The 17,235-nt window shown below is 36.3% G+C and overlaps 1 protein-coding gene across 4 annotated transcripts in view; it reads right to left on the reverse strand.

Moving 5' to 3' along the window:
* Positions 1-17,235, reverse strand: part of LOC136043266 (histone-lysine N-methyltransferase PRDM16-like) — a 152,275-nt gene that overhangs the window by 21,241 nt on the left and 113,799 nt on the right. For 3 of the 4 annotated variants that reach the window (XM_065728204.1, XM_065728209.1, XM_065728200.1), the window contains exon 9: positions 10,989-11,304. In XM_065728204.1, the coding sequence (XP_065584276.1) occupies positions 10,989-11,304 (316 nt within the window). Of the gene's footprint in view, positions 1-5,512; positions 5,657-10,988; positions 11,305-17,235 lie in introns of all 4 variants that reach the window. The other variant, XR_010621582.1, reaches the window with a different exon arrangement.

Genomic DNA, 17,235 nt, shown 5'->3' on the forward strand with positions numbered 1-17,235 from the left:
TTCGTTGTTGAACCTCTTGGCGATTTGCCTGCAAAGCTCTACGTAATATGACCAGCAGTTTTTTTTTAGGAATTCTGCAAGCTTCAGCAAAAAAAAACGACTGTAACAAATGACACTCAGTGTTTTGCCTGAGTTTCGATTCGCTCAGAGGAAAAACTATATTCTGGAGCGTCTCATCCTCCAGGGAGAGTTTCAAAACTTCCTCTTGTGCAGTCCTTCCTCTCACACTGGGCTTCACAAAGCACTTCAATAGCGAGGTAAATATAGTTCTGATGCTATCCAGAATACTCTGAACGAGAACTGCTCTGCTCTGAAACTTCAAATTGAGCACATTGATCTTCTTCAGTGTGAAATACAGAAAACAAAGACATGCTTCGTAGAAGGGATCGTTCATGAAACAGTAAATCGGCCTTGCCTTCTCCCAACTAGCCTTATCAGTGTCAACGCTGTTAGATTGATCACCCAGGAACAGAACCAAGGTACTCTACTGCTCTAAAAACCTGTAAACCACTGCTTTGAGAGACAGCCTTCGTGCTGCACTAATGGACAGCAGCCTCTATTTGGCAATGTTTGTAAACTCTTGAAACTGTTCATACTCCTTGACCGGTTTTGGACTAAAACCAATATAGTTGACTAAGTCTTGCACGCTTTCAGGTAAGAGTTTTGAAGTGTGAGATGAGCACAGCGCCAAGGAGTGACTAGAGCAGCCTAAGGTAGACAGGTGAGACACCTGCTCTTTGAGTATATAATAGTTGTTTCCAATACAAATTTTTGGCAATAAGTTAGAAACTTATTATTTATTGTGAAATATTTCTTTTCCTTCTTCAAATTGCATGCCTTACAGGAGCCATGTAACAATTAGCATTGGAAACGGTATAGAAAACTCGCCAGGTAGTATTTTCTAACCTTTTAAGTCATTTTTAAGGGTCAAGTACCCCTTGGAGTTACGAATTCCTGGGTATAATCGCAATCACCAGGTTCATTACGGCTGCAAACTGTTTTCAGATTGCATAAAACAGACATTTTCTGACGACAGAGGACCTGAAAATAAGCGTATTTTGTCAATTGACACTTAAAACTATAGGTTATCTTGATTCCCTATTTTTGAACCCCTTTTCCATGCACATCACAATATCATGCCTAGTGAATGTTTTACCAACATTGGCAGAAAACAATAGTTTGCTGTTTCTGTCCACCCATTTGAAAAAAAAAACATAAACACTTCATGGGTCAGTTTATCCTCCCCCATGAGGACTTGCCACACCAGTGGGCGCTGTACATCCTTTTTTGTTCCGTTTTCCACCACTTTTTAGAAAAAGCTGACCATGCACCCTTGTGCTTTGAATACACCTATCATTATATTCAAAACTTTCATTAAAATAAACTACTGACTCCAGATTTGATTCCTCAATACAAAGAAATTTGTTGGTTGTATCCACGCTTCAGATTTTCAAAGCTTCACGCGATATACTGATGCTGAGGAAGAGGTGGAAGGGACTGAAACTGATAAAATAAAAAATCCCAATTCTGACAGAAAAAATGCTCAAATTTTGTCCAACAGAAAGAAACTTGGCACAAAAATTTTTTTGAACTTTTTTTTCATATTTCTGAAAAATTTACTAGAAAGCTTACTAAATTTGAAAAATATTCAAAAATTTACTAAATTTGACCTCGATTCACTAAATTTGCTAATTTGGGTTCGTTTTTACTAAATTTAGTAAAATTGTACTAAGTGTGGCAACACAGACTTGGCGGCTTGTACATCATGTAGGTTACACGTACAGTGTTTTTCTTTAGGGTGCTAATAATGCAATTTCAGCCTCATAAACTTCCAAGACATATTTGTTTAGAGTTTGGTCTTATAGTTCTGATTAGTGGTGAATTGTAGAGTGAAGAATCGTGTGGATCAGAAGTTCTGTGAGTTAGGAGTTTTTTTGGGGGGCGAGGAGTTGTATCGGTGAGATGTTGTGGCATGGGGATTTTTCTAGTCACTCTAGAGTTAGCTACTTGAGATTTCAAAGAAAAAGTAAGCAGTAGCATTAATTTAAAAACTTCTTTCACTTGTATATTATCAAGGTTCGTGTTGCTATGGATGATGAGTTATAGAAGAAATAAAAATATTATTTTTACCGAAGATTGCCATGGTTACCCAGAGACAACTATCAGAAAGTGGCATACTTAGTAGAACTATATAATTCCATTTCTCTCTCTCAGAATTTAACGTTGGTCTAGAACCATGGTGAATTTATTGCAAATCAAACAAACACTTCTGTCCTCAATATTTTTCCTCGGTTTGGCTTAAATACAAAATATTATTTTAAAGCTTCTCAAATAGATTGTTTCGTGCAGCCTCTTTAAATATTATCTAATTTTTGAAATTCTAAATTTAGACATTTTAGGTGGTTAACTTTTAAAGTTTTCAAGGATAGATAAAGGACCAATGTTCCCTCAAGTCTGATTAGCAGACTTGGGGACTCGGTTTATCTTTTCTAACACCAAATACATCATTTTTTCGAATAATACAACATTACAGCCTGGTTCGTTTTATTAATTTTCTAATGAGGAAGGTATCAAATAAGACTATCAGGATAATATTAACGCTTGGGAACATGGATTTCAAGCCTTTCTCATTTCTAATCCACTATGACTCTTATACAGGATCCTCATTTGAACGGCCCTCATTGAATGCTCAAATATTCTGCTTTATATACCTAGGACAATAAACGGAATATAAGGCCACTTAATTTCTTCAACAGTAGCTTTTGGAACTGTTTCATCTTTTCTGCATTCCGCTGGTTTATAAAATGAAGAATAAAAAAAACAAATAATTATAAGTACCCCTGGCATAATTAACGAGTAAAGCAGACTATGACTTGTGTACATTATTTGGCCGTTAATATGTATTTACTCTTTCTATGAGATACTTTTAATGTCCAATCATGAAGAAAAAGACACAGTTCGAACATAATTTCAAAATATTCCACGGCACTAAAATACCGATAAGGGAGTTATCATTAATATTTTTGACCTGAGATTTTCAGATAATATTAACCAAAACTATTAAGTCCAATTATATAAATTTTTTTGTACATATACTACTTCAATGGTATATTTTCTAAAACATATGATTATGCGCAATTTAATCCTTTTCCTACAGCTGATTAAATTGACTTGACCTATCCATTCTTAACCCACGTCTATAACTGTTTGAATCATGATCCTCATCTTTTATTTAGTTAATTGCTTTAAGTAGCAATAGCGACTAAATATGAAGAATGGAGGGATTAAGAAAACAGTCTTATTTGTATGATAACCGGTAAAACATGTAAAATTGACTCCTAAACACTTTCGAAGAATCTTAGGAAGTGGTAATATTGAAATAAGATCGTGTAAAAACATGCATTGATTGGTGCAATATACGGTTTCTAAAAGCAGCTTAACCACAGATTACTAAGACAGATTACTTTAGTGCAATAGCTCTAAAACTGCTAGCTATACTGTCAAAAAAAACTTAAACTCTAAAAAGCTGCTAGCTCAACTAATAGTGCTATTTTTATTTAGCAACGTGACGTTATTCAGCATTTGACGTTCTAAAACTGCTAGCTATACTGTCAAAAAAACTTAAACTCTAAAAAGCTGCTAGCTCAACTAATAGTGCTATTTTTATTTAGCAACGTGACGTTATTCAGCATTGGAAAACTCAGAATGAACGTAATTTTAATGTGTACAATTTTGAATACCAATGAAATGTCGAAGCTTAATGGAATCCAACTTTAAAGCTTCTCAAAACAAGCATATTTTTCTGTAGCAATTTGAAGGACTGTGATGAGTATTTTCTGTTACTTTCAGTTATGTTACTTTCCGTTACTTCTGTCAATTTCTGTTAATTTTGGCGAAAACTAAAAAAAAAACGAACTAAAAACATAATATGCGTTTTTATATGTTTGTGAATCAGATAATTTTTTGAGGGGGAGGGGAAAACCCTGCGACCCCCCTGGAAACAGTCTTGAGAAGAAATTAAAGTAATCAAAACTCTGGTTAAATTGAATTTAATTTGTCTAAATTTATGTATAAGTCTATTAGAAAAGGCTAGATTTTTCTCCCCTTCCAAACTAGTAACCTTTCTGAAACCATCTTAAGATGTTATCAAACAGTTTTTGGTAATAAACTGTAATTAAGAAGTGACGCGGCTCAACAGTAACCAAAACTCAAACCACAGTCTTAATAACAATAGATAGATAAAAAGAATCAAACTTCGATAACTATTCAAAATGTAAAAATTATCAAGTGTAATATTACTCATCAAAAGTTACGAGGCTGAGAAAATTTGCCCAATTTTTAGAAAAAGGGGAGAAACATCCCCAAAACATCAAATGATCTTAATGAAAATCACACCATTATATTCAACATATCAAAGGACCCTAGTAGAAATTTCAAGCTCCGATATATAAAAATGGGGAATTTTGTATTTTTGGCCAGATGATATATCACGGACGGGGGTCTCTTTGTTGTTTTTGTTTCTATGGCACTTGGTTACCAAGTGACAAATAGCGATCGCAATTTCTCTCCGTCTGTCAGTCCCGTTTTTGCTAGTTTGGGCACTTCCAGATAAGATAGGACGATGAAAGTTGGCAGGCGTATCAGGGACCATACCAGATTAACTTATAAATAGTCACTTTCCCGATTCCACTATCTGGGGGGGGGGAGCGAGCGAACGAGATAGTTGAGAAGAATTTTATTTTCTGATAAAATAAATGATTGTTCTTCTTAAATGTGGCTTGCTGGTCTAAGGGTATGATTCTCGCTTAGAGTGCAAGAGGTCCCAGTTTCAATACTGGACCAACCCAAATTTGACATTGAGAAGATCTGAAACTATATGCGTGATCAATATAGCGATCGCTGAAAGTTGGCAGGCATATCAGGGACCAGACCAGATTAATTTAGAAATGGTCGCTTCCCTGATTCGACCATCTGGGGGGAGTGGAAGGATGGTTAATTCGGAAAAATTAGAAGAAATGAGGTATTTTTAACTTAAGAAAGGTTATCGGATCTTAAAATAAATTTGACATTTCGAAGGACCTCGTGTCTCAAAGTTTTTGTTTTAAATCCCGAACGGATCCAGTGACATTGGGGGGGGGGGGTTGGAGGGGGAAACATGAAATCTTGGAAAACGTTTAGAGTGGAGAGATCGGGATGAAACTTGGGGGTAAGAATAAGCACAAGTCCTAGATAAGTGATTGACATAACTGGACCGGAACCACTCTCTTTGGGGGAGTTCGGGGGATTTTCAGTGCTTTGGCAAGTTCAGTACTTCTGGACGTGCCAGGACGATGAAAATTGGTAGACGCGTCAGGGACCTGTACAAATTGACTTGATAACAGTCATTTCCCCGATTTGATCATCTGGGGAGGGGCTCCAGATGGGCCCCCATCTTATCTTTGTAATAATTGCCAATAAACGAAGAACAGCAAAATTGCTAACTCTAATACCGAGTCTAATTTTAGGTTCCGACCTTGTCACAAGTGCTATATGAGCTCTTGGTTCTTGGCTCTTCCGACCTCGTTACAAATGCCATATGAGCTGTTGGTTCTTGTTTTATTTTGTTGTTTCGTGTTGTACATGGAAGGATGTTTCCGTGGGTGAAGGGAATTTCCAACTGAAAGTAACAAGCAGCATTAAAATTTAAAACGAACGGAAGTTATTAAGTATATGAGGAAGTTGCCCCTCTTCAGTACCTCACCATTTACGCTAAAGTTTTTCGAACTTCTAAAAAGCTTATTGTTTTAATTAAACAGCGCTTGTATTTCACCCGTCATTCTTGAATAATTTGAACTAAAAGCCAAAAATTAGCGTAAAGAGCAAGGTATTGAAGAGGGGATAACCCCTTTCACATACGTAATAATTTTTGTTCGTTTAAAGTTTCAATGTTCTTCCAGTTGAAAAAAATTGTTTGTTTTATTTAATTTCAATTCTAAGATCAGATTGGTGAACGTGGTTTACACGTATCATGGTTATTTTGAAAACATAGCCCTCCGGTTTCGCATATTGGACAAGAACAGTTACGCATTGTCAATTCGCATGCGATGTATGGTTGGTATTAAAACTCTACCGTTTGTCACAAATTTGAACGAACCTTAGTGTGGAATAATAGGCTCTGATTGAATTAAAGTGATTACATAACATCCCTGTTAACTTTTCAGAGACAGTGTCCACTGAAATAAAGTAATTGACAGAGAAAGTGGTCTTTAATGTCTTAAGTCAAAGCGTTACAGACAATAAATGAAAACCACTCTTTCACGAGTAAAATCAGAATTCCATAATGCTGTTTATTTGAACTTGAAACAGGTGTATCAAATTTGACACAGATGGCTCACTTTTGAGATAAAGGGTCAAAATAGCGATAATGAGGGTTATGAAATAGAGGCTTAATTTTCTGTGGGGAAGAGGGAACAGCTACCCCCCCCCCGGCCCAGAGCCCAGTTGCCCCCATTGGTTAAAATTTAGCGTCTTCGAAAATCTTGTCAAAAGTAAGATATCCACAGAAACAGATAAGTTTTCTTTAGTATAGCTTCGCCTCTATGTTACTATATGGCCCATTCAAGGCCGTATCCACAGGGGTGTCGGAGGTTTGACCCCCTCCCCCACGGGTATTTTTGTCCGACTCGTAAAAAGTAACAAAAAATAATTATAAAAAAATTAATGCGTTTTTTAAGGTTTTTTTGTATCCCCCCCCCAAAAAAAAATCTTTTTTAAACCCAATTGCCTTCAAATGTCTCATAGAAACTCATAGACTATTTGAACTACCCTGATTCCAGAATTATCTACCTTAGTTCTGCCTACCACGTATGAACCATAGACTATCATATTTACACAATTTTCGAAAAGGCGTATGCCAGCTTCAGGCCTACACGCTGTAATTTGTTTCAGGAGACCCAAATCCTTCAAAACAGAAGATAAAAAGCACATTATATTACGTAATATCTACAAAAACCAAAAGCACACACATCAAGAAATAGAGACTCACCCTATAGCCTATAGGAAATTGCACCCTACGATCAGAGCTAAGAGCAAACTTTTCCAGAATCTCATTCACTGATACAGAAACATCTCGATGGGCATTCAAAAGTGCCAACCCATTTAGTCGGCCTTCATCCATTCGGTTGCAGAGATAGGGTTTTAGCCTTTTCATTGAAGAAAATGACCTCTCAGCACATGCTGTAGAAGTGGGAATTACACAGAAAATGCGCAAGTAACGCATGATCGTCGGGAAATATGCCTCGCTCAAACTCAGCCAGGCTTTGCACTGCCGTCTTTGGAAAAAGACAGGGAGCTACTTTCAGCCACTTAGCCCGGCCTTCATATTTTACTTGAAGCTCAGCCTTCCTAGCGGACTCTGAGTTTATTAGATCTGAGGCATATAACTTGATCAGTTCTTTAACATCCCCAATTGGCTCTTTTACGACAAAAGATGGCAATATTCTGCCGAGGTCTTCCAGAATAACTTTTTGCTTTGTGAATCAAGTTTAGAGCAATTCTATGAGTTGGTCCACGAATGGGATGAAAAGGGAAACTTGAAAGTAAAGTTCTATGAGCTTTTCTGGCGGGATATCATGAGGGATGTTGACAACATTTCTCTTTCGTGACATGGCAATGGTAATTTCCAGTTCTTGGGATATGTATGTGACTTCCGAAGAAAGCTGACCGAACTTCTCCTCTGCCTTATTTCGGGTATCTTGAAACATTTCTGTCACACTTTCGACAAACTGAATGGACATAGCCATATTGATGTTTTATGACTGCAGCAGCATAGACAAATTCAGTGTGTGCCGCAGAAAGAAATCCATTACAATAAGTGTCACTATATAGTCTAAGCTCAGGATGTTGTTCATCAGACTTTTGGCTTTTGACGATGCCACGGAGCCACATTTGTCTTTACGTCTTCTAGGGCCTTAAAGATCGGAACAATTAACTCTTTTGATATCTGTTTTTCAACCCATCGAGTTTCGCACACTCCTTTCAGATTGACTTCAGTGTAAGCTTTAAGACAGCGCTTCGCTTGGCACTGAAGTGAAAGAAACTGTTTCACGAATAACCATAATACAGTGCTTGATATCAGGGCTCTTGCTCGAGTCCGTCAATACCTAGTTCAAATAGTGGGCGACACAGTGAACATACTTGGCGAGTGGATATTTGTTCAAGATAAAAGCTTGGGCTCCTCACAAATGCCTACTCATGTTTGTAGCCACATCATACCCTTGTCCCCTGCATAGTTTCATATTGAGACCATGTTTATCCATTCAACTTAGGATAAATTGACCGAGACTTTCACTTCGCAAGTCTTCAACAGCGACAAACTCGGTAAACGCTACCCTGATCTGAAAAGTTTTACTGTCCAAAAATCGAAGCCCTGCAGCCATCTGCTCCTGCCTCGGTATGTTGGTTGTCTCGTCCGCCAGGATGGTGAAAAAACGAGCCGATTTCACTTGATCAAAAATATTCTCAGCAATGAGCTGTCCACAAATAACAACTAGTTCGTTCTGAATTTTGGGGCTACAGTACTGGGCATTGCCCGCACTTTTCTCAAACACCTCTTTTATTATAGGATCGTCCTTCATTCAATAGCGTAGCAAGCTCCTAAGAATTTCCATGGTCTTTTTACGGGCTCAACAAAGGTCAATTTCCCCGAATTGTCATCCCCACGCAGTGCAAGTCCTTGTCGTCCACATGACAGTATTATTTCTATGATGATACGAAGCCTTTTTCTGTTTATTTCTATTTCATCTCTTTTCTGAATTTTCAAGACTTCCACTATAGAGGACTTTTGCCTACTCACTGTTGCCAGAAAACTTCCCCCCAAATAACAGCTTCTTATGGTAGGAATGTGACTGATGTTTAGAAAAATCTTCCAGGTCGTTTCTTCCAATTCACGTGAGACTCCATGACAAGCTGCCCTAATTTTTGGTGAGACCCTGTTCCGGTTTGATCACAATAAAACAAAGCAAAACATTTGCAGAAACGTACTTTTTTCACTAAAAAAATAATAGCCAAGCGTAACTATCCATCCAACTACTTTGAAACTTCCTTGTTTTTGAGCCTGTGACATGAACTGGGAAAGGATTTTCCTTGTTTGGTAAAAATATTTTTTTCATTAAATTATACTTTGGTTCATCGGACACCAAGCCTCTTCTTTCAAAATATGTTCCAATGCCAAGCTCAACGTCAATGTTTATTAACCAACACTTGGTTTTAGACTCTCAACTGAAAAATCTAGGTCTAACTAGATCTACCTTAAATGGGCAACGTGAGGTGTTGCGGTAACATTTTTTCGGCTTCGCCGAGCAAAGTGTTGCGAGAGCGACACTTTAGTTTTGTTTCCTCGCTTCGATTAAACGCTGAAGTTGTTAATCTATAAGGATATTAAAATAAACAAGCCCCCTACATGTCTTACCACTGGAACCAAATTGGTCTTACCATGAAATACACCAGAAACAAATAATAGGTACACAAACTAGCAAAAGTTGCGAACCCCTAATTGCCGAAGATGATTCTGAGCTAACAGCCGACTGTTGCTTATAACTCCCCTTTATGTCTCACAACTGGTATTGGCCTAGTTTTGGTTTCAGTATGTACCTTCCTATTGAAGTTGTCAACCCCTTTAAACTTTCAAAGTGGTACATCTCATGACGGAATTTTTCTAATGAAAAATGGATGACATATATTTTGATCAGCTCATCAAGAGCTATCGACTGCCGTCGAAAAAGAAATCTATCTGTCTTAGTTCAAAGTTGACGTTTTTGCCGTAGGCCAAGTTTCTAACGTCATCACTTAGAAATGGAGCAAAGGATAAACTCTAATTTCCTTAGCGATGAGAGGACTTTTGGAGTTTAAAATGCACATCTGATACCATTTCTCTACTGCAATCCCAAGTACGAAAAACCGAATAATAAACTCAGCTGAAATCACGAACAGAAATGGGTAGAAACAATAGATGGCAGCACTTTCGGACCCGTGGAAAAATGCTATTTTTTGTTTCTGTAAATTTTTCTATTTATCACTCAAAGATGATATTATGGCTGTGAGGCCAGGTAACTGCTGCATATATTTAACACTTATAGATTTTAGTCCATCTTCAATTTGAAACTGGTGCCTGCTTGCTTGCCTGCTAGAACGGAGCTTTCCACTCGAAAGCAGAAACATGGTTTGATGAAACGAAAGCTTGACTGCATAACTTCAGATAGTTCTTTCTGACATAGGCTATAAAACTCCTCTTCACTTCACACACTATAGCCTCTGGTTCAAGGACAAGCAAAAACCTTCCTTTTTGGCCCCAGGCAAGAATTCTGCGAAGATTTTCAAGATGCAAAGTCATAGTCATCAATCAAGCCTAATATCTACACTTTTCGTAAAAACCACAGAGGTTAGACCCTTACCACTTTCTAGGAATAAGCTGAAATCGGGGTGCTAGGATAAAAACAAAAAACACGACAAAACCAAAGTGTTGCTCTCGTAACAATTGCAAGAATGACCACTTTTCTTGGGGAAATCATCTCGAAATTCCCCCCTACCCCAGGAATTTTGACGAAATTACGTCACTGGTGCGGGAAATGAGACTGACAGATCAAGTTTACCACCCTGAAGATGATTTATAAAAATAGATTGTCGTTCTTATTTTATCGTTGTCAGCAATACTTTTATCCTTATTCACGTTATTATCCTATGGCCCTGATTAAAATTATTCATGAATTAAGAAAACCTCTACAAAACTTTTAGTAAGCCAATAAACACTGAGCTTGGTATTATTGGAAAAAGGAATAAAACCACTCTTGTATTGGTTAGTCCAATAAGTCATTCCGGTTGAAAAGCTTCTTCCGCTACTTACGCATAAAAATAATGACGAATGTTTAATTAAGGCAAAATGAAGGATCTTGCCATTGCATTTTGAAGTGAAATGACTCAAATTTGAAAAAAGATGTTGGAGTCATACTGACCTTATGTGTATCTTAAGACCATATCGTCTAGAATAGACCTTGCCACAGTAGATGCAAATATGCCCTCGCTGTCCATATCTCGGTCCAGAAAAATTAGTTACATAATCTTCTATTGCTCCCGGGGATATCATTTGAGATCTTTCGACTGATAATGATGGATTTGGTCTTGGTTGTTCAAATGCTTCATTATTCTTAATGGCTTTCCAGAAGTCAGAGATTGATGTACTCCTACAGCTTAAGAACTGATGAATACGCAGCTTATTTTGAGATGTAAATCTGACATCACAATTATCACACATGTAGGTTACTTCAATTTCTGTAAGCAAAGGGATGAATTAAAGAGAAGGTACTGTCAAGAAAGCTTCAAATGTGCGAGGGGCCAATTAAAAGATCCTAGAATGTATTCGTTGTGATTGTTCTGCCCTAAATTAACAAAATTGCTTGTCAATCAACTGATGTAACGGCGTCTTGATATGTCAGTTGAATATGTTTAGAGATTAGTTCTAAAAGCATACTTTAGTAACTGGCAAATATTACATACTAACCAAAGAGCTAGTTGGATGACTGATATAAAAAAGAAATTTGTAAGATAAATGTAAACTTCTTCTAAAAAATATGGCACTAACTCTCTTGTGAGGAATAGAGAGTATATTTCGACACTTCTCCAAACACATAATTATAAGTCCCTTTATCACCACCCTTGTAAAAATAACAACAAACCAGCTAATTGTTAAAGTTTCAACTTGATCTTCCAGCCTCGATAAAAATCAGGGTATGGTGTATTGTGAGGATCAGAAACGTACTGAACTGTGAGTGTAGATTGTGAGTGAGTGTGAGTGTGAGTGTTCTGCGGAGAAGTATAAATTCTGCGGAGAAGTATTCAGCGGAGATGTTAGGGACGTTTACCAATTATAAAAGTAAGGGCATTTGTCAGGTATTGGAAACACATTCAAGAATTACGCTTAAGTTACATATCAGAACACCCGTTTCATAGCTACATAAAAAAAGTGACGGACGATACAATGCATTGGACTTGGACAGAACTAAATTAAAAAAAAAAGTTTATTTAACTGAAAATAAGGAGCGACATTAAAACTTAAAATGAGCAGAAATTGTTCCGTATATGAAAGGTACTTTTTAATTGTTTTAAAACGTAGAGTTAATGTCGCTGCTTGCTTCAGCTAGAAACAAGCTGTTTTTTTATGCTTAATTTTCTGAACATTTTTGAATTAATGCAGGTTTTAATTTTGGCTCACCGTACATGAATAATTAAAACGAAATTTCATATTAATTTTACTTTTTTTGGCTAAATGGCCTTCTTCGAAATTTTGATATGATGGTTTTGTGGAAAAAAGACGCAAGAAAGGGGGCCTAGTCGCCCTCCAGTTTTTTTGGTCACTTAAAAAGGGCACTAGAACTTTTCATTTTAATTATGAACGTTTTTATCAGTAATAAATATACGTAACTTACGAATTAGCTTACGTAACGAACTTCTATATTCGTATAATTTTATAACGTATATGAGGGGGTTCACCCCCTCGTCAATACCTTGCTGTTTACGCTAAATTTAAAATTGGGCTCTAACTTTTCAAGAATGACCTTTTGACTTTTTAAGAATTGAAATTACTAAAAATGCTTTAGTCTAACGAGCGAGGTATTGAGGAGGGGACGAACCTGCTCATAAGCGTAATAGTTTCTGTTCATTTTAAATTTTGATGTTGCTCCTTACTTTCATTTGAAAATTTGTTTTTTATTTAATTTCTGATTGTGTTTTAAATAATGCCGGGAAATCTAAGCATTATTTAAATTATTTAAGAAGAAATTCTCTTCTCCCATGAAAAATTTAAATCCCGACCCCCCCCCCCACCAGAAGAAATCCTCCCTGAAAACGTCTGTATACTTCCCAATAACCAATACTATATGTAAACAGTGGACAAAGTTCATAACTTGCAGCCCTTCCCCCGGGGACTGTGGGGGATTAAGCTGTCCTCAAAGACATATTTATTAGATTTTTTTCAACTATGTTGAACAAAATGGCTATCTCAAATTTTGTTGCGGTGACCTCGGGAAAAAACTGAGCGTGGGAGGGGTCTAGTTCTTCTCCAATATTTTTGGTCCCTTAAAAAGGACATTAGAACTTTTAATGTCTGTTCAAATGAGCCCTCTTGCAACGTTCAAGGACCACTGGGTCAACACGATCACCCCTGGGAAAAAGAAAAAGAAAAAAAAAAAAAAACAAATAGACACGCATGCATGATCTTTCTTCTGGCAAAAAATTGCAAAATTCCACACCTTTGTAGATAGAAGCTTGAAACCTCTACAGTAGGGTTCTCTGATATACTGAATCTCGGGGTGTGATTTTCATTAAAGTTCTATAGCTTTTAGGGGGTGTTTTCTCATTTTTCGAAAATTAGACACATTTTCTCAGGCTTGTAACTTTTGATAGAAAAGGCTAAACTTGATGAAACTTATATATTCAAAATCAGCATAAAATTCAACCCTTTTGATGTATCTATTGGTATCAAAATTCAGTTTTTTAGACTTTTATTTACTATTGAGCCGGGTCGCTCCTTACCTACAGTTCGTTACCACATACTGTTTGACACTGTTGGACTTGTACTATTTGGGATATATATTTGCACATGGGGGGGGGTAGGTTGGGTTAGGTTCCCATAATTTTGTTTCAAAAGTATTATTTTATCCTCATGTTTTGTTATATTTCATTAGGAATTAACCTTACTTCACATCTTGGGTGTGTTTCCAATAATCAACAAGTACCAAAGTCAGTTCGCTAGGGAGTTCAAAAGCATATTGTCTTAATGCTGTTTTTGTTGGAAACAAGTTCCATTTATAATGTGTTTCCTTATTAATGCTATGAGAACTAAAAACTCATACAGAGCACCACGGCATTTAAAGTTAACACAGATGAGCACGCTTCCTTTCCACTCTATTCAGAATTGCATTCTTTATTATTTTCAGTTCGTCTACTTTAGACTGATTATGCAAAATATCAAAGTAAAAACGGCAATTTTCATGGACCGCAACTTTTTGTGGATAATTTCAATTGCGATATAATTTTATTTCACTCCCATCAATGTTTTTGGGATTGTTTGTTTATCGATAAATATCATTCAGGAACTGTAATTGAATTTTATAAGCATTCTAGCACTCTTTAGTTTATTATTTTTTAGTTTACTATTTGCGATAAGCTTATTCATTACTTTCTTGTTTTTGCTAATGTACGGCTGGTCTTACCAAAGTTTTGCGATCTCTTACCAATACTCTGCAGTCCTTGTAATTTGTATTCAACTCAAAAACTGGCATCCAGTTTAATATATTTACACTATTACATATAATATATCTTTTTAGACTATATATCTATTATGATACAGTTAGACTAATATAAATAATACATCTATTATAAGGAATCTTTTTTGAAGATCCTTTCAAATGTATCGGGAATTTTAAGGTCAATTGGGAGAAGTGAAATGCAAACAAAATATTTCAGATAGAGCACTGAAAAATTATTTGTTGATATGATAATCTTAAATGTCATAAATTTTGTAAGATTATGCTTATGACTGATGATAGTTTCTCTTATTTGCTTGGTGCAGTTACAGCAAGTGCAGTCCCACAATGGGACCCCTGGTGGATCCAATGGGACCCTTGGCGCCCAACAATCATTTCGTCTCTGTTTTTCTGGTTTTAGATGTTTTTTGTTTAAATAAATGTCTTAATTTAGTAAATTATGGGCTTCCTTGTCACATCCCCCCCCCCCAAGATTTTGCTCTAGATAGGCATTTGGAGTCTCATGTGGGGATACGTTATAGCAAGTAATGGGGCGCCCAAAAATTTTCAAGATCCTGTATTATAGGCTTTTAAAACACAACTCAAATGATTTGAATAGTATACCGCTTAACATATTGCTGTATCGAGCAATATGTTAAGCAATAGAACTGTATTTCAAATTTGAGCCACATTTTCAAAAAATCATAGAAAATCTTTAAATCTTGATTTGATAGTTTCTCTTATTTGCTAGGTACAGTTACAGCAAGTGCAGTCCAACACTGGTGGGTCTACTGGGACCCCTGGCGCCCATTAATTTTTTTTGGCATCCTCTTTCCGTCTCTGTTTTTCTGGTTTTACATTTTTTTTTTAATAAATGTTTTTATTTAGTAGATTATGGGCTCCCTTGGCACATTACCCCACCCCCAAGATTTTGCTCTAGATAGGCATTTGGAGTCTGATGTGGGGATACGTTATAGCAAGTAATGGGGAGGGACATTTTCATGATCCTGTATTATAGGCTTTTATCTATTGCTGTATTGAGGTATCGAGGCATATTAGGCATATTGCTGTATCGAGCAATATGTTAAAGCAATAGAACTGTATTTCAAATTTAAGCTACATTTTCAAAATTCTTAAAAAACCTTTAAATCTTGATTTAGCCAAGGGAAAGATATAGCACACACTTTTACTCACAAAGTTCGTCCTAGGCCATCAAAGGTTGAAAATGTTTGGAGGACAATACTTGGAAAGAGTCATCCAGAACACAATTTAGGCTCTGAATCCATTCCTGAGAGGTATGTGCGTACCTCTTCTTTCCTAAAAAGAACTTAACTTCTTTCCAAGATAGTGATAAATACACGATCTAGAATTCCACCTTAACTCATACAGGCTTCAATATGAGGTTAATTTCTTTCGATCCCTTTCCTACAAAAGCAGCATAAATTTAATGTTTTAAATAAAATTTAAACTTAATTTAAATATTTTTATATTTAAATTTAATTCAATAATAATTTATTATCATTTAAAATTATTAAATAAAATTAATTATAATATAAATTATATTATATTTACCTACTATAAAATAATATTAATTTAAATTAATTTAAAATAATTAATTTAGAATTAATTAAAAATTCAAATTTAAATAAAATTACAGAAATCTGGATATAAAAGTCGTCTTTTTTTTCAAATGGGATTGAATGAGCTTTATCTGATCGTATATTCTGAGTCTTCAGGCACACTTTGATTAACTTGATTATATGCAGGGCACTCACAATTAAAAATGAACCAGTTAAAGGAGGCAACACTATTTTTGAATAACGGTAAATGGGCATACAATTAATTGATTACGTTGATATCTAACCCCGAAACAGCCAATTTCAGAAAACTACGCTTTAAATATAGCTGTGTTGTGTGTGTGGGCAGGGGGTGGGGGTAAAGTGGTATGCAACCAGGTCTGCCTTGTATAGGTTAAATTGTTGCAAACTTGGGCCAGCCAAGCCTGATTTCCTGGAATTTCAGTTCGATCCTCTTTTCCTTAGTAAGAATTTTTTAATTGAAGACGGTTATTTTAGCAGAAAATTGAGTTATTGCAACCAAAGATTATCTAAATGGCATCTCCTTTTGTGCTTGGCACTTTCTAAGAAATGCTTCAAATTTTTTTTTACAATTAGTCATTAAATTTTAAATAGATATGAACTAGGTACAAAAATGATGTTTCTAACGCTGAAACTTATTTTTTCGTTACGCAGCAAAAAAAGAAAAAAAAATGGATCAAATCGTGACCTAGGACCTAGACCTAGACCTACCATTAGACCGTTAGACCTAACAGTAGACCTAGGCTACCGTTTTTGGACTGATGAGAAGAGATGTTTCAATGCTTTCAAAACTATATCATGGGTAGCCTGGACAGCAGATTCAGAGATGAAAATGGCTATTCAGGCCTGTCTGTTTAGCTGACTTATTTAATAAAAAAGGAAAAAAAAAGACAACCTTGGATGATAATAAAAAAATGTCTTTACGAAGAAGCTGATATCTTGGGTGGATCACTTTGATAACGAAACGTTGATCCATTCCCACCTTTAACGTGAGTTCGGTATTTCACACAAAATATGTCAGACAGACCTATGCTCCTACTGCGGTGCTAGGCTTATTCCTCCCGCAAAAATCCCCCGTCACGAAAAATTTTCTCCCGTGGAAAATTACTTCCCGAAAAATTCTCACCGAAAACTCCCCTTCTTCCGCGGAAAAGTTTCCTCACGTGGAAAGTTCTCCCTACCCGTAAAATTGAGCAGCCACAGAGAAAGTATGACAAACAGAAATAATGAAACAATCAGGGTTTTTGGAGTATTCTAGCTAATCTTTAAAATACAGGCGGAATTTGTGGCGTAGAATAGGAGATCGGCAACCTACAGCCTACGAGTCACCGTGGGGTGACCCGTGAAAATTTTTCTTAGGT

Source organism: Artemia franciscana, chromosome 2 (assembly GCF_032884065.1).
Source record: "Artemia franciscana chromosome 2, ASM3288406v1, whole genome shotgun sequence".
Lineage (NCBI taxonomy): Eukaryota > Metazoa > Arthropoda > Branchiopoda > Anostraca > Artemiidae > Artemia > Artemia franciscana.